This window comes from Penicillium hispanicum (assembly GCF_028827665.1).
Source record: "Penicillium hispanicum strain IBT 35686 chromosome Unknown utg000004l_segment0_segment0, whole genome shotgun sequence".
In the NCBI taxonomy this organism is placed as follows: Eukaryota; Fungi; Ascomycota; class Eurotiomycetes; order Eurotiales; family Aspergillaceae; genus Penicillium; species Penicillium hispanicum.
In genome coordinates this window covers 230,995-252,746 of record NW_026623196.1, presented here as the reverse complement: position 1 = coordinate 252,746, position 21,752 = coordinate 230,995, and the positions used below count along the sequence as shown (strand labels likewise).

Here is a 21,752-nt window from a genome sequence, read left to right as displayed (position 1 = left end):
TGAGACGGTCACGTATAGAGGGTGGTGAGGATTAGGCAAATTTGAAGAGCAGCGGTCTGAGAAACCAGTTCCGACTTGATGTGAGGAGGATTGAAGAGTAGTCCCTGGTCTCGTGAGAAAAGGTAGCTTCGACGAGCGCCTGCATCATTTTTGTGCCGACATCCACCGCCTTCAATTTTCCGAGGAGCAGCACTTCACAGATCCCTTCCAATTATTTCTCAGACTCCTCGCATTACATACCAGTCCTAAAGATGGATCCCCAGGCACAACTTGATCTTTCGAAGCTCAACGACAGTGACAAGAAGGAGCTGCAGCAGGTCATTGCCAACGAGTCCCAGAAGTCCAACATTCAGCAGAGTAAGTGGTCTACCTATCTAAAGATCTGAACTGGAAATGCAGTGGATACCACAAAAATACTCTTCAGATCTTATTTATGTATTCTGCATTTACTAACGAGATTCCTCTGCTTTTCCAGTGGTCCACCAGCTGAACGACGTGTGCTGGAAGAAATGCATCACTGGCAAGATCTCCTCGGGCACCCTTGACAAGACCGAAGAGGCATGCGCCCAGAACTGCATCGAGCGGTGGATGGATACGCAGCTTTCGATTCTGAAGCAATTGGAGAGCATGCGTGGTCATTAAAAAACTTCTTGCCCTCCGCCCTCCGCCCTCTTCACCTGCTCGGTGTGATGGTTCATGGACATTTGCGACAATGACCTTACCATCCCGGTGGCCTTGAATTGTCAACAACTATATCACGCAGTTGGCGAGAATTTTGGTTTCATCATGTTTAATAATCGCGACGCGTTGTTATAACGACGCATATCTCCTTTTCCGATTGATATGTGTGATGATGGTTTAAGATCTAGGCTGGGATCCTCGGTTTAGTCGCCTGTATTATAGAGTCAAAGCCCTCGATTCATTTGTATATCTTTTCCTTTTTGTTCCCTTGAAAGTAGAATATCAATTACCGTCATCCATTGGTGTCAGGTCGTTGTGGATAGGTTTTCCAGTCTTTATCCCAAGGGTCATCGAGGCACAGAATACATCGACCCTATTCTCTGACGACACGTTAATTCGAGTCGTGGCGGCCTTGGAGCTTTACCAGTCTACAGGCGTCGAGGATAGCTATCTACTTCACACCCGTTGAATGAAATGACAGGACGACGGCGTACGGCTACGCTGGATGGCCACACTTGACGGCCAACAAAATGACCAGGTCCACAGCCATATCCATCAAGTTCATACAAGGTCCACAGATCGTAGATCGCGTCAGAAATGTTTCTTTTTTTTAATCATTCAGCCCTCGTTGCTGCCCATGCAGCCAAGGAAACTGGCTGGTATTGAGAATCACCGCGGTGGAAAACAATTCGCCCAAACCCAAAGAAATCCATTTCCTGCCCCGTTTAGACGATAGCCAGCTTAGTGGCAGCGATATCCAGAGCATCGACATCAGGGGTTAGCCGAGCAAAGGCCTTCTTGGAACCATCAGGGCTGCGTGCGACAATTAGCGAACCGCACGTACGATACACCTGCATCAATATGAGATTCCTTACCGGACGAGGGTGTTGACCTTGACAGTGTCAACGTCGTACAACTTCTTAAGGGCGGCCTTGATCTGGCGCTTGTTGGACTTGACGTCGACGATGAAGACCAGAGTATTGTTCTCCTCGATCTTCTTCATGGCGCTCTCGGTATTCAGAGGGTAGAGCACAATCTTGCTGGCATCGAGGGCGGGCTGGCTGGGAATCGACACACGGGGGTACTTGGGCGACCGCGAGAGCTGGAGGGTCTTGGGGCGGTGGAAGGTGGTCGAGGTGCGAACCTTGCGGGACTTGTGAAGCTATTACCCGGATCTGTTAGCACTTCGATCTGAGACTGATGTGGAGGGAATAAAGCAAAACATACGGAAGAGCCCTTCACGACTGCCTTGGCGGCAGCATTAGCCCGGGCGGCGGGGCGGGTGCCTATATAAAGAGCACTTGGTCAGTCTGGTAGATCGCGTGCGTGCGGTATACATTTTCGAAGACTGCGAGTTGGTTTGATTGAACGGTGGCTTCGAGGCACAGTAAGAAATATTCCTTGGGACAATCAAATGGTCATGGCGGCGCTTTTTCCCAGCGAGATCTTTGATGTCCTCCAGCTCTTCCTGTGTAGTAGTCTTCACAATGTGGACGCTTCGATGCAATATTCTCTTGTCGTGCCTCCGGGAGCACACACTCGCACGTTTCGCAAAAATCGCAATTGGGGATCGGAATGGAATAGCTGAAGCGACGAAACGTACCTTGCTTGGTGTTAGGGGCCATGGCTGTCGTCCGCTGTCGTGGTGATTGTCGCAGTGTCGAGAGTCGAACAATTTGGAGTGGCTTCGCTAAGCGAAAACCCTACCGCTCTGTGGGTCAGGTGATTTAGGATTAGTCACTCTTGTTAGTCATCCAGATAGATCGCCCGGGCGGGCTCCACATCCCAACTTTTTCTTTGATGTACCTGGAATGATGGCTTGGTGATTCATGGACACTGGCTATTTCCGGACTCAATTATCGTTGTCGTTTGAGTGAAACTGCAAATAAACGATTATAAGAATTGCTTCATGATCCGGGGTTCGCACACCTGACGTGCTTCCCGGGTCTCTGCCCATGGCTCCCAAACATCGATCCAAGCGGCCGGCCCTACTGTCGAGCACCCGGCCGCCTACTGTGAAATCTAAGCATGCGGCACTGTCTTCGAAGGCCACACGTACGCTTATTCGCTCGCATCACCAACTTCTTAAGTTACGAGCACAAGCTGTACACGCGGGCGATGAGGCCCGGGTGAGCAGTATCGATGCTCAGATCCAAGCGAATGGAGGGCTAGAAAGCTACCAAATCGCCAGCAGGCTGGGCCAATCGCTCGAGCGTGGCGGCGATTCTAGCAAAATTCTAGTGGACTGGATCCGCCCGCAATTGCGCCAGTGGAAACCCAATCTGCCCAAGCTGCGCGTCCTGGAGATCGGGGCGCTGAGTACGAAGAATGCCTGCTCGAAGAACCCGGCCTTAGAGATAACGAGGATCGACCTGAATTCTCAGGAGCCAGGTATCCTCAAGCAAGATTTCATGAAGCGACCTTTACCGTCTACGGATGAGGAACGGTTCCACTTGATCAGTCTCTCGTTGGTGCTTAATTATGTTCCCGACGCCACGGGACGAGGCGATATGCTTCAGCACTGTGTCAAGTTCTTCACATCACAGAGTCACATCGATTTCGCCCCTAGACTATTTCTTGTTTTGCCGGTGGCTTGTGTGGACAATTCCCGCTATCTCACCGAAGATAGGCTTTTGGACCTCCTATCTAGTTTGGGTTTCTGTCTAGCACAGAGCAGACGGACCTCCAAACTGATATATCAATTGTGGAGCTATGCTGGTAAATCCTCGCCCAAGTCATTCAAGAAGGAAATTCTGAATGCGGGTCCCAAGAGGAACAATTTCGCCATCATTTTGCGCCATGCTTGATTGCCAGCACACTGCATCTCCCAGCGTCAATTCTGACAGCCCGGTTAATCTCCCGAGATCATCTCACGCGGCAGGAATGCCCAGACAGTCCCAATTGCTGCCAGGACCGAAGATGTAATGAGCAGAAACCAGTCGAGGATGCGCTCACGTCGACTGATCTCCTTTCCGAAAATCTTCAAATAAAAAGCAAGAGGGAAGATGATGCAGATGGTAAAGCACAAAAATGATCCCAAAAAGGCCATGATTCTATCGAAGGCTGGGAAGACAACTGCCAAGACGACAATGAGAGCCACAGTGAAGACTCGGACTATGATGCGGAGGATCTGGTCAGTCTTTTCTCTGCTTGGCCCTTCTGTGGATGCATGTCCAACTCCGACCCCGCACAGGACTTCGAAAGTAGCTACAAGAGGTCGGGCACTATATTTTCATTAGTTAAGTTATCGCATGGATCAAGCGAATTCACTCACTTCAGAGGCACCTTGGTGAGTGGGATGATGGAGATGAAGATAATGATACAAACGGATAATATCGGGGGATACGCATCTACTGTCAGGATGTTCGCGGAAATTTCGTCTAAAACATCATCTCCGAACATCAGCCAGCCAATGATAGCCATTGAGCAGTCCAGAGAAAACTGTGCCCGATCTGGTCAGCTCTGGATTTTCTGTCCGAATTGCAACCCGGTCAACATAGATCGACCTACTGTAAATAAATAGGTGGTCCAGAGACTCCTTCCATACTTTCGCGGATGTCTCATATCCCGGTAGATATTGGGGAAGACGCCATGCCCACCCCAGGGTGCTATGCTCCCTAATTAGCAACCACAACTGCAAACAGGAATGATCGACTCGTACACATAATGAGACCGAAACTTAGGGGTAGAGTGGCCCAATTCTCTGGAAAGAGGAACGTGGTGGCTGGTTGCCGGAGGGAACCCGGAGCCTCTGGCTTAATCAGACCGTCGACGCAGATGAGAATCACAACTACCAGAGTTAGCTTGGCCCTTCACAATCATTATGTCATTTGAAAGACACCCACTGGATGTGCAGGAGATGACTCCCAAGATACTGGTCACGCTGAGGAACCGTAGTGGTAGGAAATTCAATGGGACCAATACGATGCCACAGACAATCTTCCATTGCAGAATACTTAGCCCTGGTACCAGTGCATATAAGCTGTCTGCAAACAGCACCACTAAAGCCACGCATGCACCTAGTAGTTCCAAGCAGAACAGAATACTAGTCACGACCCGGGCTTGATGTCCAAAGCTGATGTAGGCTAGGTCGGCATATGTGACCAGAGTCCGGTCAACATCGAGGCACTTGGCGAGTATCTTGGCTGTGTAGGAAGTAGTCACTGCAGAATATGCAAGAAACAGCAACCCCAGCAGCCACCCGGAGTGCTTCATTGCTAACGGAAGACTCAAGAGGCCAATACCGATCAGAACATTAACCGAGTTGAACACAGTTTGAGGCACCGTCGACTGACCAATGACAATATCTTCGTGGGTGCCGTCTTCATGCTGGACGTGCTTGAGAAGGAGAGGTTCCCGATCGGAATCCCCAGGGCCATCCCCACGGACATGTTGTTCTCTATGGAAATTAATAGCATGTCGTCGAGTAGACTCGCTCACTCGCGAGGATATTGTGCCGTACGAAGTAGCAAAACTCCTGTCCCAAGAAGATCCAAGTAGCCCAGCACTTGGGAGTCCCCCTTTCGGTTGTCCTTGCTCATGGAAACCTATCTCGTCCCGCTCTTCTCCTTCAGAGTCTGAGAGCAGGGGCCGCTCCACATCCGACTGTCGGTGCAAGGACTGAGAGCTTCGGGGCCCATTGTCAAGGCCCGTTGCGATGGCGAATTCATCGTCGGAGTCCGCCGATACAAATGACGATCGCCGGGGCCACACCTCATGGAAACAAGCTGCTCGCTGCCAGGAGCGAGCGAAATTGTCGAGGCTGTTGGGACCGCCCGCGTATCGAAAGGAGGAGGATCTAGGTGGTGCCGTCAGTAATGGCAACCTCGCCCGATGCATATTGAGAGGGGGGGGGGGGGGGGAGTCTTACCTTCGTCGGGCCCAGCCTTCCGCCTCGACGTTCAGATTTTCTCGACTCAGATGCCCGTAGTCATACGAGTTCGGGGCCACCGCTGTCGGATGTCCCACTGAGCTTTGGCCAGCTTCGCCTTCGCGGTTCTCATCTGCATTCCCTGTGGACATGCTTTCAAAGGCCCCCCACCCTCGGTCAAATGCGTGAGTCGCTTCCTCGCAGTTGGCTCGTGGAGGAGCTGGCGAGTGAACTCCGAAGCAGGTATTGCTGGGTTTACTTTGCCGGGCGGGAAATCTCAGGGTTGTGCTGCTCGCCGTGGGGAAACGGGGAGCGAGACAAACAAAAAGAGAAAGACGCTCCTTATTATCGCAGACGGGAGATAAGGAGAACGCTCCGAACGGAGCTACCGAGAGTGTGGGGTGATAGTGCCCATCGCTGATAAGAAAAGGTTGGAAGTGTAGTTATGTAACTATTTCGTTGCTAGGCGGGTTGCCGCTTTAGAGAAGCTCGGGCCTCGACTCATAGCGGAGGGAAAAGAGAACGTGAATGACAGCCGAACTGTACTGGATGGACGTGGCCGGCCTCCGCTCGTTGTGTATTTACACCGGCGTGCATGTCCGTGGTCGCGGCTGGATGAAGTCAGGAGTGGCCCCCAAGGAGCGAGTGCATTCTGAGCTACCGCGCCAGGTAGTAGCTACAGAGTGTGGCACGCCTTGAGTCCTAAAACTGGCTTCCGAGTCGGAAATCCCACGTTGCCCCTGAACTTCCTCGAATCACCCGCAGAAAATGCCATCAGAAAGCCGTGTGTCAAGTCATCGGTCTCTACGGCCCTCGCAATATATCTTCGGCATCCAAGCGATCCCCCTTATCGCTAGTGGGCTCTACACGTTGCTCTGGCCGGCTGCCGCAACAACCCTTCCGAACTCACCTTTACAAGGAATCAGCCATGGAACAATCCAGGCAATCAGGCATGTTGTCGACTTGAGTTGCGAATGGCAAGCAAGATTCTGACGTTTTCCATAGCCTCACCTCCCTGTCACTAGGCTCATTCTACACCATCGCTTCTTTTCAGAACAACCTCCCAATGATGGTTGCTTCCGTCCCGGGACGTCTTCTTGCTGCTGCCGTGTTTCATCGCAGCGGCGGTGGATGGAAAGACGTTGCCCCCTTTGAAGGGTTGATGGGGCTCTTGACTGCCGCTGGGGTTTACTGGACTTGGTATATGGACCGCTCTGAGAGAGCGGAGAGTAGAAAGGAGGTGTGAAAGATGGGTGGACCATGTGTTGAATATCAATATCATTGTAGGTTAGAGTTCTAAAAGAGATAATCTCCATTCCTGGTGGATATCTTTGCTATATATGTTCCTCGGCAATTTCCCGAGTCGCAGGAAGCCATGTGGGATGTATATCACCATTTGATCACTCCGGGTGAATACGATGGTGTAAAAAAATGGCTGCAAGAGTGAGGAAGAATGTTATTATAGCCATGTAATACATCTCCCCATATCCTAGAGCGTATTCAATTGCTAGTCGTATAAAACTGAGATTTGGATTTGTTATTATCAAAGAAAAAAAAAAGAAAAAGAAAATCACGCATAGAGGAGCCCCTCATTTTCACACCAACACCCAACGAGGCCCAAGCATGTGCATGGGATGGCATACAGAGTACCTGCAGATAGAGCGAGTGGCGGGTGGTCAATATAGGGGACATATATCTACCCAGCCACTTCGATACTCTCCCAAGCGTTGAGGTGAGATGTAGCCATAAGTAGTATGTACCAAGCGACTACCAAATATGTCCTCCGTCGAGTCAAACGTCACCCGCCCGCGTGCCCTGGCTTACCTCAGCACACCCAAACCCCTCGAACCCCACGGTGCCTGAGGATTTTTGCTGCCGGACTCTACGTCAAAGGTGTGTGGCCTCCCTTTCCTCTTGTTGTATCGGGTCTTTCTCTTCCGGCTGCATTTCGAATTTATTGGTGTTAACCCGTTGCGCTGTGCGCTCTTTTCAGGTTTAAAGCGAGACTTTGTCTTTGTTCCCTCGGGTGTCCCATTTTGACCCTGGTTAGGCGTCGACAGGCAAGGCCTTGGATTTCCCCCCCTCTGGTCACAGATCACCTCCGTCGCGCCCAACATGAGCGCCCAGCAGCCAAACGATGTCGAGAAGAACATCGAGATGTGGAAGGTGAAGAAGCTGGTCAAGCGTCTGGAATCGGCTCGTGGAAATGGAACCTCCATGATCTCTCTCATCATCCGTATGTCCACTTCCTCTCTTTTCCCCTTCGCCTTCCCCGCCAATGCCCCGTCACTGACATCTGGTTGTAGCACCAAAGGATCAGATTTCCCGAGCGGCGAAGATGCTGGCTGAAGAATACGTATGCCATTCCCTCTCTTTTGACCCACCTGGACTCTGAATGCCCGTCTAACCAACAATCCAGGGTACCGCCTCCAACATCAAGTCTCGTGTCAACCGGCTTTCCGTCCTGTCGGCCATTACATCCACTCAGCAGCGCCTGAAGCTGTATAACAAAGTTCCCCCAAATGGACTGGTCGTCTACTGTGGTGAAATCATCACCTCCGAAGGAAAGGAACGGAAGATTAACATCGACTTCGAACCCTTCAAGCCCATCAACACCTCTCTTTACCTCTGTGACAACAAGTTCCATACCGAGGCATTGAGTGAACTGCTGGAGTCCGATCAGAAGTTTGGCTTCATCATTATGGATGGTAACGGCTCGCTCTTCGGTACGCTGAGCGGTAACACCCGAGAGATTCTTCAACGACTCTCCGTCGACCTGCCCAAGAAACACGTGAGTTTTTCCCACTCCGAGAATTTCAGGCACAGCATGTTTATACATCCCTCCAGGGTCGCGGTGGTCAATCCGCTCTGCGTTTCGCGCGTCTACGTGAGGAAAAGCGACACAACTATGTACGCAAGATTGCCGAGCTGGCTGTCCAGAACTACATCACCAATGACAAGGTCAATGTGGCTGGTCTGGTCCTGGCCGGTTCCGCCGATTTCAAGAATGACCTCAATCAGTCCGACATGTTCGACCAGCGTCTGCAGGCTAAGGTCATTAAGGTTGTTGACGTGTCATACGGTGGTGAGAACGGTTTTAACCAGGCCATTGAACTTGCCGCCGAGACTCTGAGCAACGTCAAGTTCATCCAGGAGAAGAAGCTGATCGGAAAGTACTTCGAGGAGATCAGCCAGGACACAGGCAAAGTTTGCTATGGTGTCGAAGATACTCTCAAAGCCATGGAGCTTGGTGCAGCGGAGATTCTAATCGTGTATGAGAACTTGGACATTACGCGATGGGTTATGAAGAATGCCGCCGGCGAGGAGGTAGTTCTCCACACCACGAAAACTCAGGAGGCCAACCGTGAGATGTTCATCGACAACCAGACTGGCACTGAGATGGAGGTTGTCGACTCGAGCTCTTTCCTCGAGTGGCTTGCTGAGACCTACAAGGACTTCGGTGCTACCCTGGAGTTTGTTTCGGACCGATCCAGCGAAGGAAACCAGTTCGTTAAGGGCTTCGGTGGTATTGGAGCTATTCTCCGATATAAGGTGAACTTCGAACAGCTTGCCGATTACAGCGATGACGATGAGTTCTACGACGGTATATATTTTGCGCCGGCGACCCTTTGTGTCTGTCACTAATTATCATGTAGATTGACGGTTCGGCCACCTCGCAGAGAGCGAGGATGAACGGCCAGAAGCTCCCTCGGCGAGTCTTCTGACGGCTCGCCCTGTGGATCACGACAGCGGCTCCGACAATGGAACCAAGGCATCCGCACAGGATTTCATGGAAAGTCCTAGTCCAGGCTCTATGAAGCTGCTCAGAGGTCAGTTTCTGTTTTCATGTGTCTCACATCCAGCCCTAACGTGGATCCCAGGGTCATCCAAGCTCTGTGATATGCTCACTGAGGTGACCTCAGTGTTTGAGATGAATCTGAGGTGTAAATTGCAATTTGAAAGGTTGGATGCGATGCTCTACAACATTTGGTCACCTATCGCCGCCAGCCATTACTTCGTGTAAGCCAGTCGATGGGGAAGACTTTTCTTGTGCGGTCAGTTCGTCGCCGTCGATCCAGGATACATGTATTCTGGTCCCTCGCTCTTTGTCACTCGCACTCGTTATAGCTTAAAAAACAAAATCGAAACGGAGAGGCTCGTTATCTGCTATTTTTCATTCAATTTTTTACGTCATGGGAACAAGACGTCTTGTAAAGATGTGAGTAGGAAAACCAAATGCAGTGGCCCCGAGACGTAATTTATCTTCATATATAAATGATATATCTACAACATGCTCCTCACATTCATAAAGTCGTCACAAACTGACCAAACGCCAATCATTCTTAATCAAGCGGCGCCAAGTTGATCTTTCCATGTTCCCAAGTCCCGGCAAAATTCCGTTACATGTCGAAGATCGTCCAGGGCCCTCAACACGGCGTCCTTATTCTCATCACTAGGCGTGCGTCCACATTCCACGAAGAAAATATATTGCCAAGCCTTTCTCAAACTGGGTCTCGTGTTTATACTCGTGAGATTCAGACCATGGGCCTTGAAAATCAACAATGCATTTGCCAAGGCTCCTGGTGAAGAGTGATCTATTGCAAACGATATCAGGGTCTTGTGTGTCGAGACATGACTTTGCTGCTCCTGCACAGTGGGCGCTTGGGGCTGACCAAACTCAGGATGAGCCGTGCATTCGGCAAAGACGTTCCTGAGTATCAAGAACCGAGTGGTATTGTCAGCTCGATCCTCGATGTTCTCCTTCAGTACGTCGACATCGTGGTAATCCGCAGCGAAGCGACTAGCAATAGCTGCTCCCCGTTCAGCGGGCTCCTTGGAGACTATCTCTGCGGCTTTGGAGGTGGACGAGACATCTTGTCGCTCAACACCCTTGAAATGCTGCGACAACAGAGCTTCACATTGGCCCCACGCTTGCGGATGTGTGTAGAGCTTGGTGATCGAACCATCGTACCCTGGCCAACCGGATGGATATGTGCCTTTGCGGACCAAAAGGCAGTGGTGTACAGTAAGGTAGTACTCGCCACAAACTTTGACGTCCTTATAGCGGCCATTGCGGTCTGCCAGAAGGTCGAGAGTCTGAACAACCGAACCATTGGTCGAGTTCTCAAAAGGAATCACGGCGTAGTCAGAGTCTCGCTGTTGGACAGAGTTGAAGGCATCAGCAAAGGAGACATGGGGCTGCAACTCGGCAGAAGTCTTGCCAAAGGATTCGGCGGCAGCCTGCAAGGATTAGCAACCAGGGTACGTCCAGCAAGTCATCGGGTACACAGGGCGGTACCTGGTGCGAGAAGGACGCCAGCGGGCCTAAAAAGGCCACTTTCAGGCACTCCATGGGGGATACACGGGTGAGACAATGCGGTGATAGAGTCCTCGCGGGCAAAGTGCCATCCCCAGGGCCTCGATAATCCTCCCTGTGAGCGACCCCGAGCGGTGAGGCCATCACCGCGCGCAAACAAACAAGACAAACTTGGGATATCGCGAACTTTATTGGCGACTGGCGGCATCTTGGCTGCGCGAGGTTTGTCTTCAACAGTACTTTCATCCCATGAAGACAATCCTTACAAGATCCGTGCTATCCCTGCGAGGAACGCAGTGCCGGCCCCTTTCCTCGCTCTCGGAGAGCTTGCGCCACGAGCTCACTACTCGGAAACTACCGCTGACCTACGACTACTTATATCCGCAAGCCTCACACCTTTTGAACTTGACCCTTTGCGATCTTCTCCCGCACCAGTCGACCGCCTATGATGCACAGAGAACTCTTCCTTCGATCAACAATCCATCACCTTTACCCACTGGCCATCACTTAATTTATTTTCCGCCCCAGGTTAGCTTGTCGCAGTTGCTGCCGGACGGTACCGATATCCTACATACACCAGGTGGCCCTTTTAATAGGCGTCTTTGGGCGGGAGGAAGCGTCCGATTCCCGTCGAATGCCCCTCTTCTGGATGGAAGCCGGGCTGTCTGCATCGAATCCATCCGCGATGTGTACGTGAAGGGACACGGGGGTGATGAAAAGGTGATTGTGACTATCGAGCGACGTGTTGGCACGGCACCAGAGGACGAATGCTCAGATCAGACCTGGAACCGTATATGGCAAGCGGATGAATCTTGCCCAGGGCAGTCATCCGTTATCGAGAAGCGGGACTTAATCTTCATGCGGAGCAAGACAGCGGAACAAATCCATTCGGACCAGGAGCAATTTAGGAAACCAGGTCGGAATGTTAGACGTATGTGCCTTCGATATGCTCCGACTCGGGTTGTAGAAAGTGCTGACTCCGTTCTCTTGGGTTTGTGACCCAACAGCTCCCTCGAATGCGACCTTGCGTCATTCTATCTTGCCTACAACATCACTACTGTTCCGCTTCTCAGCGCTGACATTCAACGCGCACTCAATCCATCTTGATAAGAGTTATACGCAGAACCAGGAAGGATATCGAAATCTTTTGGTGCATGGCCCGTTGACCTTGACTCTGCTGCTGACTGTACTTCAAAATCATCTCAAAAGCTGGAACATTCGGATTGCCAGTATTGAGTATAAGAACCTAGCACCTCTGTTTGTGGAGGAGGAATTGACTATCTGCGGTAAGCGCAAAAATGACAATAGCGCTTGGGATGTGTGGATTGAGGGGCCCGATGGCGGTTTAGCCGTTCGAGGGACCGTGAACACATGCAATGCCTGATAATATAATCCTTGAGCTGGACCAAACAGAAACCTTGTGTCTTGAGAAAATCGTGACTGTGGACGCTGGTTGCTGGACAGAGCAGACCGAGTGTATAGAGCTGTGCCAAGAAGTTGTGGATCCCGGATAAACTCCCGCCGTCGAAGCGGTTTGCACACGTTTTTAGTTTCTTCCCGCTTCTTCCTCTCTCTTTCCTTCTTTCACCTCCAAGCTTCTGATGGTTCATGCTCCATCGGACCTAAATGACATGTGCTTCAGTCTTCTAACTCTCTAGCCTTCCTACTCTGTCTCTTTGTCAGCCAACATGGATCGATTCCAAGCGGTCTTTTGGGCTGCACCTCCGGTGGCTAGGTATGCACTATCTCACTCTCTCCCAAACTACCGCATTGATTAACATGTCCTTGCCTGTTCTCCAGGACCATCACAGCTTTGACTATGGTCCAATCGGTCCTAGTTTACAGTAGCCTGCTCAGTGGATATTATGTTGTCTTCCTGCCTGGCCAAATGTTCAAGCTGCTTCCGGAGGTCTGGCGACTGGCGACTCCGTTCCTACTAACCGGCCCGAAGCTCAGTTTCTTTTTCGACCTTTACTTCAGTATGGTGCTTCGGTGTTGTAACGGTGTCGTTTGACCCGAGTGCTAACCAGCCGGCAGTGTTCCACTACAGCAATTTGCTGGAGACTGGCTCTGCTCGGTTCAGCCAGCCGGGAGACTTCTTTGTCTACCTGGTCTTTGTAGGTTTGACGATTATGGTAAGTGACTTACTTGACTCGAGCTTCCTGTACTCGAGAAAGTTATCTCCTTCTGTCTTTGCCTACCATTCATAACCACCTCGCATATCTGCCCGCCCAGCCTCATTCTAGCTGAAGCGGTTCCTGGAAGCGAGGAAGATTACCCCTACATCTCGTGCAGCACCGCCTATTCGCAAAATCCAATGGTGCTGCATGCGGTGTGGGAATGGTGGGAAAACCTCTTGAGATAGCCGTCGTGATCCTATAAGTTCACGCGCGGTGGTTAAGGTGCCCTACATTCTACATACCATTCTTGTCTATGATTATTCGTCTTTCCCAATGCCATTCAATAATCTGCTTCAAATATCCCGTTTATTCCGTGGTAGCCCATCCAAACCCGCCAGGCGTGCTAACTTGCTGAAGATCACTGCAGGCTATCTTCTGGGCGGCATGATTTTTACATCCGGTGAGCTTTTCTGTGTTACTGATTTTTGTCGTAATTGAAACTGAGCGTGGTTTTCTGGTAGCGCTGATCCTGGCGTTCATCTACACCTATGCCCAAGACAACCGGGGCAAGCGAGCCATGTTTTGGTTTGTTGAGATTCCCATGGAGTACTTGCCCTGGGCAATGCTAGTGATTACCCTTGTTATGGGAGGACCATCCGCTGCGCTGAGCGAGAGTATGGGTATCGTCGCTGCCCATCTTTACGACTTCATAACCCGCATTTATCCAACTTTCGGCGGCGGCAGAAATTACCTTGTTACGCCTGCATCCGTGCAGCGATTTTTCGCCAGGAACACCCCAAATGCTGGATATCGAGGATACGGAACTGCCTTTCGTCCGTCGCAACCGTCCCAGTCCTCCACGGCGTCTCGGGGCTGGACATCCTCTCTGCAGAGTCCGTGGAGTGGCCGGGGAGCCGGACGAAGGCTTGGTGGTGATTAATGGAGATATTGCGCATTGCAATGCAGTCAATATTCAGAAACCCAGAGTTTCCAGTCTCTGCCGTCCTGCAACCCCCGGCGCTCTGAGTTTTCTTGTGGCTGGAATGAACTTGGACAGATTTGATCCTCGCTAGCACCTTTGTCTGTAGAATAGTACCATGAGACTCAATAAGCAGGTCATACTATACAATTTCCCTCCAGATGTTCAATCATATATTTACCTTGTTGTCTTTGCTTGTACTCTAGACAATGGACAGAGTTACTAGAATAACTTTTCACTGCCACTCACGTGACCATATGACCTGCGCTAACCTAATCGGGGGTTGGAGCTGCCGCACTCGCAAAATTTCCTCGCCGAACAAATTTTTGGTCTACCACGACAATCCAACCACCACCAAAGATGGCCGCCGTCAAGAACCAGGAGATGGACTACGCCATTAAGCCTGAGGTGGTCAGCCCCACCACATCTTCTGAGGACTGGCCTCTCCTGCTGAAGAACTACGAGAAGTGTATGTCTTGCAGACATCCCCCGGATCTTTGATCTGTAGTTCGTGTCTAATTTCCTCACTGCACAGTGCTTGTTCGCACCGGCCACTTCACTCCGATTCCTGCCGGTGCTTCGCCTCTCAAGCGTGACCTCAAGTCTTATATCAGCTCCGGTGTCATCAACCTTGATAAGCCCTCCAACCCGTCTAGTCACGAGGTTGTGGCGTGGATGAAGCGGATCCTCAGGTACAAATCCCCTTGAATCTTGCGCCCTCAATCAGTCCGAACCAATTGATACTAAACTACTCGGTGTCTTTAGATCCGAGAAGACTGGTCACAGCGGTACCCTCGATCCCAAGGTCACTGGTTGCTTGATTGTTTGCATTGACCGTGCCACCCGCCTGGTCAAGTCTCAGCAAGGTGCCGGTAAGGAGTATGTCTGCGTGATCCGTCTCCATGACAAGATTCCCGGCGGCGAGGCGCAGTTCCGACGCGCTTTGGAGACCCTGACGGGTGCTCTCTTCCAGCGTCCTCCCCTGATCTCAGCCGTCAAGCGTCAGCTCCGTATCCGTACCATCCACGAGAGCAAGCTGTACGAATTTGACAATGACCGCCACCTTGGTGTTTTCTGGGTTAGCTGTGAGGCTGGTACTTACATTCGTACACTCTGTGTGCACTTGGGTCTTTTGCTGGGCGTCGGTGCTCACATGCAGGAGCTTCGCCGTGTGCGCAGTGGTGCCATGGACGAGTCTAGTGGCATGGTCACTCTGCACGATGTTCTGGACGCCCAGTGGATGTACGACAATCAGCGCGATGAGTCGTACCTACGCAAGGTCATTCGGCCCCTAGAGAGTCTTCTCACGACGTACAAGCGAATCGTCGTTAAGGACAGTGCTGTCAATGCCGTCTGCTACGGTGCCAAGCTGATGATTCCTGGTCTTCTGCGCTTCGGTTGGTCACTCTTTAATCTTGCCCCCCTTGTCAAGAAAATATATGCTGATGTTGGTGCTTCTGCAGAGGCTGGTATCGAGGTTAACGAAGAGGTTGTTCTCATGACCACCAAGGGTGAGGCCATTGCCATTGGTATTGCCCAGATGTCCACTGTTGAGCTCTCGACCTGCGACCACGGTGTTGTCGCAAAGGTCAAGCGTTGCATCATGGAGCGCGATCTCTACCCCCGCCGCTGGGGTCTGGGACCCATCGCTCTTGAGAAGAAGAAGCTCAAGTCGGCCGGCAAGCTGGACGTAAGTGTATTGACAATTTCGACACCGTCTAATCAACGCTAACTTTGTCCACTAGAAATACGGTCGCACCAACGAGGCAACCCCAGCCAAGTGGAAGAGCGAGTACAAGGACTATAATGCTGCTGAGGAGGCTGGTGAAGAGGCCGCGGCTGCTCAGCCGGGGGCGCCCATCCCCGCCCCGGCGGAGGAGCCTCCGAAGAGCGAGGCCGAGGCCGACGACGACAAGAAGAAGCGCAAGCGTCACGATGGTGAGACAGCCGAAGAGAAAGCCGAGCGCAAGCGCAAGAAGAAGGAGAAGAAGGAGAAGAAGGAGCGCCGGAAGTCCAAGCAGGGCGAGGACAGCGACGATAGCGACTAGATGTCCAGGAAAACCTGCCAGCCCGGTCCTTTTCCTGTATCATATTTCTGATTTATTACTCTGGAGTCTTTGGGTCAAAAGGGGATCTGTCGGTTTGAAGATTTATTTTCATAGTTGCTTGAATCCAATCTTGTTCTGTAAAAAAAAAGAAGAGAAGTGACGGTTCCATCCGGTCGATCTCGTGACCGTAGCCGTGGTCTCCGCATTTTCCCCTCGTCATAAGATTCTCTCCTCATTCAACTTCGTTTTGGATTCGCGCCGACGTGAGACCCTGAGACAGCCGCCTGTGGACACCATTGTTCTTCCCACGATGGCTGTAGAGCTGACTTCTATCAAGCTCAATCCCGAGAGCCACCTTATCTTAGTACGAGCTCCGAACAAGCGTCACCGGCAAGCTGTGGACTGACCCGCTCCCAACCAGGACCAACCACTCCTTCGTCTCCCCCATGAACTTGCCCGAAGAAACTTCAAGACTGTCCAGCGGGTGGCCGAACGAGAAAGGGAATATGTTTTGCCCGCACTTAAAGAGGCCGCCAACGCCTCCCTATCAAACTCCCATACCCCCGACCAGACACTCGCCGCTCTCGATGCAATGATTTCCCGCATGCAGGGCCTGAAACGCAAGATGGAAATCTTACAGGATGAAGAGAGAAAGATTCAAACTCAGTCCCGAAAACGCATCCAACACCTGGAGACACTACACAACATTCCGAGCTTGGCCGATGTGAAGTATGACCAATGGTCGCGAGTGCGACTGGATCGGCTGCTAGTAGATCACTTGCTACGGTCAGGATACTCGGAAAGTGCAAAACAGCTGGCCCAGGAGCGGGACATTGAAGATTTGGTGGACCTTTGCGTCTTTACGCAGTGTCAACGGGTTGTGGAGAGCCTGCGCCGAGGGGAGACCAAAGAGGCGCTGCAATGGTGCGGTGAGAACAAAGCCGCACTGAAAAAGAGTCAGGTGGGATTGCATTTCTTCTAGAGTCCTTGGGGTGTTTGTTCTGATCGTCTTCCAGCACAATCTTGAATTTGAGCTCCGCCTACAACAGTACATCGAGATGGTTCGGAGACCGGACCCATCGAGGAAGCCCGAAGCGATTCTCCATGCGAGAAAATATATTGCTCCTTATCTTGACACGCAGAACGGCGAAGTGATGCAAGCTGCGGGAATGCTCGTTTTTAATCAAGAGACCCGAGCGCAGCCTTATAAGGTGGGAAGATGTTACAAGTCACGGGGCAGTACAAAGACTAACATGAAACAGGGTTTATTTTCGTCAGATCGCTGGAAGTACCTATCAGACCTCTTCGTGAAGACTCACCATGAACTCTTATCGTTGCCCTCGCAGCCTCTCCTGCACATAGCGTTATCAGCTGGTCTCTCGGCTCTCAAGACACCCTTGTGTCACTCTGCCTACACATCGTCCAGTTCGAATTCACAGTCCACGAGTACGTCCGTGTGTCCCATTTGCTCGACGGAGTTGAACGAGCTGGCACGCAAAATGCCATATGCCCATCACTCGAAGAGCTATGTGGAAGGCGACCCAATTGTGTTGCCCAACGGGCGTGTCTACAGCAAGGCACGGTTATTGGACATCAGTAAGAAAATCGGGGCCGTTGAGAGTGGCAAGGTCAAAGATCCGACAACAGGCGAGGTCTTCGATGAAAAGGAGATGAAGAAAGTTTATATCATGTAAAGCTGGCAGGACCCAGGAACTCTTCTAGACAGGTATAATGAAGCACAGACACATTCTCTTCGAAGATGATTCGGTTGAAAAGCGCTTCTGCGTCCTTACTCGCTATCACTGGAGTCTTCTCTGGTCCGTTTCTTCTTCTTGCCCGCTGGCGCCGCTTCCCGCTGCACCTCGAACACATACATCCGGGCCTCACGATCCTCGCCTCGCCATCCACCTCTGCCCCCGTTCTTACCTTCCACTTCACCGAGTGTGCGTGCATGCGAGTAGCCGTCGTACGAAGTCCAGGGAAATTTGAAACTAGTCACAACCCGCAGTCCCGCATGGCGGGCCAGATCCTTGATGTTCCATAAAGTATATGGCTCCGCCTCGAAAAGCGAAACGAGAATCTGGCCCGGTCCGGTGCGCACTGTCTTCCCGGAAGTCTGCACATCGTCGTCGTCCGAGTCGTCCGAGTCTTCCTCGTCAAACTCCCACTCGTCGTCCGAGTCAACCGGGTCCGGCGCGGCAGAAAGCAGAGGCACGCAAGCCTTGAAAAATGCCACCAGAAGTTCCTGGTTATGGCGGACCTGTCTGTTGACGTCTGTGGAGAGGCCGCCCACATGCGGGAAGTTGAAGCAGATCACATCCCACGGACCATTCTGCACCGGTTGCGATGATGGCAGGAGCGGTTGCTGGGCCTTCCAGGCGGGTGGCTTACGTTCGCGGCGGAGGAAGCCAGTCTTGACCTCCTTGCCTCCCCCGGCCGGGGCGCCGAGCTTGCGGCAATCGACAGAGAACAGGACCTTCGGACCGGAGGCGTGTTGCTGGGTTGAATTTGAGGTCGAGGCCGGGTCTGCTTTCGGTTGCGCGTGTTCTGCTGCTTCTGCGTCGGCTACTGCAGAGTCTGGCTCAGACTTGGTTTTCGCTGCGTGCAGGATATCTTGGATGTTTTGCTCTGCTTGTGGGTATTTGCTGAGCAGCGTTTCTTGCGAGTCGTAGCATGTGGCACAGAGCTTGCGGCATTTGTACTGTGTTGCCAGGGAGCGCGCAAAAGAGAAGTCTCCTATAATCAATGAGTCTCGTTTTCAACTGAATATATATGAAAAGATTAGGCAACGAGAAGGATGCACCCAATCTCTCGATATGTATATTGCAGTTGCATTGCTTGTTCCTCGACCACACCACCAAAGCCTGGCTCGACATCTGGATAATCTTGGATAGAGATGAAAAGTCACACACCAACATGCCAGCGTATACATTTCGCAGATAAAATGCAAAAGAAAGACAGTCAGAATGAAGAACAACGGCGACTCACCCTCTCCGATCAGCAAGATACGATCAGCCCTTAGAAATGGCACTATGGGTCTCTGGTTCTGCTGTACTGGTTGCTTCTTCTGGGCTTGATCTGTTGTTGCCCTCCCAGGGCCAGATTGATGTACAAGACCTTTGGCTTTGGCCTGTGATGTCGGCGCGGACCCCGATTTAGAGGGAGCACCACCGCGGTGGGAGCGTGGTGGGGGACCCTTCTGCTTCTTGCGAGGCATGGATTGAATGGAAGATGTGATGCCAAGGTGGTGATCTTTCTTGAGATCGACACTCAGGTATATGGCGGCGAGGGAGATATATACACGACTTGGCGATGAGTGAAAATTGGGGACTTCGGCCAATCAAAGATCCGGGCGCCATCCCCCATGTCAAAGGTTGAGTGGACATTGATCTTCTTGGGGAACTGTATATCAACATTTTTACAAGAATGCACCAGACTTCAAATACTGAGAAGGGAGGCCACATTACAGTCGCAAACTTTCGGCTGTTGTAATTATAGCTACAAGGTGTTCTATGTGTTCTATCGGCGAGGACCGAGATGTAGAGCTGCGCCATCGACGTAGGTGCCATGTCCACATTTCCCCAAGTTCTAGTCCCCACTACTATCACGTCATATATATTAAAATATAGAGACTGGTCTTACATATTCTGCCAACCGCCTGGTGACTGCTATGCACGGCATGCACATTGGAACTGTCCTGTTGAATGCTCGGTTTCTTTCAAAGCAAGAATGCCAAAGGAAGAAGAGTTCCATCACAGTACTAGAATGATCCATTTAAGGAGAACTTGGCAAACGGATCCAGCCAGCACAGAAGGATGACAAGGTCTATTGCTCCAACATTGGCATAGCTATATACAGGGAAGACAACAAGAGGGGGAAGAACCAGGCTATGCCCGCATGAAACAAGCACAAGATGGGAAAAGAAAAAAGATTACTATAAATCATATCGCGGCCCACATGGCAGCCCTTTCCCTAAACAGAGACAGAAAGAAAAGCCACCAACACCAAAGAGACAGGATCGACCACAGAAGGGCACTGGCGAGCGCTGCAATGAAACGTGAGTCATAATATAATGTCACATGCAAGAAATGCGCCCCAACATGGCATTGCATTGGGGAAGAAGGGGGCGTTGGGGACGAAGACGTTCCAACCCTACGCTAGATAGGACCAGAATAAGGAGATAAAGAGACAGAAAAGCCATTGGGTTCTTTTAAGAGCGTAGCGAGTCGCGCATGCTCTGGCTGCTGGCGCTAACAAGCGGGTTGGAGGTTGGCAGCACGCCGGTCTTGGGCTTGGCGTTCTGCTTGATCTTGGCAACTGCATAGACGATACCACTGACGAAACCAACGACGATGGCAGACACGCTGGGGAAGGTCACCGGAGCATCGAAGAAGACCAGACCCGACAGGGCGATGGGCAACTTGTTGAGAGCACCGACCATCGAGTAGGTGGTAGACGAGGTCACACGCACGCACCAGGCGGAGGTGTATGAGATGAAGACAGACGACATGCCCGAGAGCACCATGGCAATGATGATACCATTGCGGTTGGACTCGGGGAAGTTGCGGGCCAGATTGGCAGATGACCAGTCTTCGACCAGGAGGGTGAACACAATCAGAACTGGGATGGACAGCAGGTTGTTGTAGAACATGGCTGAGGGAGGCACGAAAGCAGATTAGTCGTCACCATTAAAGAAGATAGGGATCCCATGAGACATACTGTCGAAGTCCTTGAAGTTGGTCAGCTTGATGCGCTTGCGCATGCCCAGGACATAGGACGAGGTGCACAGGCAGTTGATCAACATCCAGACGTAGCCGGCGTTCAGAGTCGACACCTTGCTGGACGTATCGCCGCTGCTCTCCACGGCGTGTTTGATGTCTGCCCAAGCGGCGATGATGGAGCTAAGAACCATCAAACCGAAGGAAAACAGGGTCATGCCAGTGACAGAGCCACCAAACCACAGGACCTCACCGTAGGCAATGAGGATGATGGTCAAGTTCTTGAAGATGGTGTAGACAGGGATCGAGAGGAACTGGAGAGCCTTAGAACCGGTGTAGATCATACCAATCAGCAGCAGAGTGATAGGGAACCCTATTGATCACCATATAGTCAGACAGCGGTTCTCGTCAGTGTATCAAGATGATATTGAGTGCGTACACTTTCTTGCCTCGTCGGCGCTAAAGTCGCGGTACGTAATCAGACCCATGGACTTGCAGGTCTGGATCGCAGCAATACAGACAAGCGACTTTACTGAGTAAGTATTTTGTCTAAGAAAAAACAGTCTTTGAAGGCTTCCACATACCTGGACCATGAGAAGCAGGAAGTTTAGATTGAAATCCAACCCTGACAAGACATACTTGTTCATAACGGTCATCATGATGGATGAACCACAGTAGGCAAGAACAGGTAGGACCGGGCTATTGCTCATGCTACTGGCAGGAGCTGGCCGAGGCTGCGGAGGCGGCGCCGCCTCGAATTCCTTGTTGCCCTGATCCAGCTTGTCCATCGGGACGGTGTAATCGTCGGACTTCTTATCCTCGACCATGGTGGCAGATGCGGATGCTGTTGGTAGCAGAAGAGGCCGATGTGGAAAGGGACGTTGATCAGGAGAGAGAGACACCTGGACGAGAGGCTCTGCAAGGGTGAGGGAGTGAAGAAGCACCGAAGCGTACACGACGCGCAAGAGAAAACACTCCAAGGGCGCAGAACTTTTGGCCGGAAGCGGCGCAACTTATGT

At 51.6% G+C, this 21,752-nt stretch overlaps 11 protein-coding genes across 11 annotated transcripts; 6 read left to right on the top strand and 5 right to left on the bottom strand.

Annotated features, from left to right (window-relative positions):
* Nucleotides 1–251: 251 nt before the first annotated feature.
* Nucleotides 252–642, top strand: N7459_003879 (Tim10/DDP family zinc finger protein; the record flags this gene model as incomplete). The annotated part of the gene is made up of 2 exons (XM_056943063.1): nucleotides 252–357; nucleotides 476–642. The coding sequence occupies 2 exons, from the start codon at nucleotides 252–254 to the stop codon at nucleotides 640–642; spliced, it is 273 nt and encodes a 90-aa protein (XP_056799946.1).
* A 764-nt stretch (nucleotides 643–1,406) lies between these two features.
* N7459_003878 (60S ribosomal protein uL23) lies at nucleotides 1,407–2,306 on the bottom strand (the record flags this gene model as incomplete). Its single annotated transcript, XM_056943062.1, has 4 exons — nucleotides 1,407–1,494; nucleotides 1,557–1,843; nucleotides 1,909–1,967; nucleotides 2,285–2,306. The coding sequence occupies 4 exons, from the start codon at nucleotides 2,304–2,306 to the stop codon at nucleotides 1,407–1,409; spliced, it is 456 nt and encodes a 151-aa protein (XP_056799945.1).
* Nucleotides 2,307–2,636: 330 nt separating this feature from the next.
* Nucleotides 2,637–3,488, top strand: N7459_003877 (25S rRNA (adenine2142-N1)-methyltransferase; the record flags this gene model as incomplete). The annotated part of the gene is made up of 1 exon (XM_056943061.1): nucleotides 2,637–3,488. The coding sequence occupies one exon, from the start codon at nucleotides 2,637–2,639 to the stop codon at nucleotides 3,486–3,488; it is 852 nt and encodes a 283-aa protein (XP_056799944.1).
* A 44-nt stretch (nucleotides 3,489–3,532) lies between these two features.
* N7459_003876 (putative transporter) lies at nucleotides 3,533–5,703 on the bottom strand (the record flags this gene model as incomplete). Its single annotated transcript, XM_056943060.1, has 6 exons — nucleotides 3,533–3,905; nucleotides 3,956–4,122; nucleotides 4,192–4,289; nucleotides 4,343–4,471; nucleotides 4,527–5,479; nucleotides 5,552–5,703. The coding sequence occupies 6 exons, from the start codon at nucleotides 5,701–5,703 to the stop codon at nucleotides 3,533–3,535; spliced, it is 1,872 nt and encodes a 623-aa protein (XP_056799943.1).
* A 1,963-nt stretch (nucleotides 5,704–7,666) lies between these two features.
* On the top strand, nucleotides 7,667–9,569 carry N7459_003875 (translation termination factor eRF1; the record flags this gene model as incomplete). The annotated part of the gene is made up of 6 exons (XM_056943059.1): nucleotides 7,667–7,787; nucleotides 7,858–7,907; nucleotides 7,971–8,342; nucleotides 8,399–9,155; nucleotides 9,232–9,381; nucleotides 9,433–9,569. Coding segments are annotated over 6 exons (1,587 nt in total), but the record flags the coding sequence as incomplete, so codon positions are not given.
* A 329-nt stretch (nucleotides 9,570–9,898) lies between these two features.
* On the bottom strand, nucleotides 9,899–10,904 carry N7459_003874 (prephenate dehydratase PHA2; the record flags this gene model as incomplete). The annotated part of the gene is made up of 2 exons (XM_056943058.1): nucleotides 9,899–10,792; nucleotides 10,851–10,904. The coding sequence occupies 2 exons, from the start codon at nucleotides 10,902–10,904 to the stop codon at nucleotides 9,899–9,901; spliced, it is 948 nt and encodes a 315-aa protein (XP_056799941.1).
* Nucleotides 10,905–12,556: 1,652 nt separating this feature from the next.
* On the top strand, nucleotides 12,557–13,928 carry N7459_003873 (uncharacterized protein; the record flags this gene model as incomplete). The annotated part of the gene is made up of 5 exons (XM_056943057.1): nucleotides 12,557–12,603; nucleotides 12,669–12,847; nucleotides 12,906–13,003; nucleotides 13,406–13,448; nucleotides 13,510–13,928. The coding sequence occupies 5 exons, from the start codon at nucleotides 12,557–12,559 to the stop codon at nucleotides 13,926–13,928; spliced, it is 786 nt and encodes a 261-aa protein (XP_056799940.1).
* A 399-nt stretch (nucleotides 13,929–14,327) lies between these two features.
* On the top strand, nucleotides 14,328–16,015 carry cbf5 (pseudouridine synthase CBF5; the record flags this gene model as incomplete). Its single annotated transcript, XM_056943056.1, has 4 exons — nucleotides 14,328–14,436; nucleotides 14,503–14,659; nucleotides 14,733–15,657; nucleotides 15,713–16,015. The coding sequence occupies 4 exons, from the start codon at nucleotides 14,328–14,330 to the stop codon at nucleotides 16,013–16,015; spliced, it is 1,494 nt and encodes a 497-aa protein (XP_056799939.1).
* Nucleotides 16,016–16,325: 310 nt separating this feature from the next.
* N7459_003871 (FYV10 family protein) lies at nucleotides 16,326–17,709 on the top strand (the record flags this gene model as incomplete). Its single annotated transcript, XM_056943055.1, has 3 exons — nucleotides 16,326–16,379; nucleotides 16,437–16,976; nucleotides 17,032–17,709. 3 exons carry the CDS (start codon nucleotides 16,326–16,328, stop codon nucleotides 17,707–17,709), a joined length of 1,272 nt encoding a protein of 423 aa, XP_056799938.1.
* Nucleotides 17,710–17,804: 95 nt separating this feature from the next.
* N7459_003870 (25S rRNA (uracil2634-N3)-methyltransferase) lies at nucleotides 17,805–19,232 on the bottom strand (the record flags this gene model as incomplete). Its single annotated transcript, XM_056943054.1, has 2 exons — nucleotides 17,805–18,751; nucleotides 19,004–19,232. 2 exons carry the CDS (start codon nucleotides 19,230–19,232, stop codon nucleotides 17,805–17,807), a joined length of 1,176 nt encoding a protein of 391 aa, XP_056799937.1.
* Nucleotides 19,233–20,225: 993 nt separating this feature from the next.
* Nucleotides 20,226–21,560, bottom strand: gmtA (GDP-mannose transporter; the record flags this gene model as incomplete). The annotated part of the gene is made up of 4 exons (XM_056943053.1): nucleotides 20,226–20,668; nucleotides 20,735–21,106; nucleotides 21,173–21,260; nucleotides 21,318–21,560. 4 exons carry the CDS (start codon nucleotides 21,558–21,560, stop codon nucleotides 20,226–20,228), a joined length of 1,146 nt encoding a protein of 381 aa, XP_056799936.1.
* Between the last annotated feature and the right edge of the window lie 192 nt (nucleotides 21,561–21,752).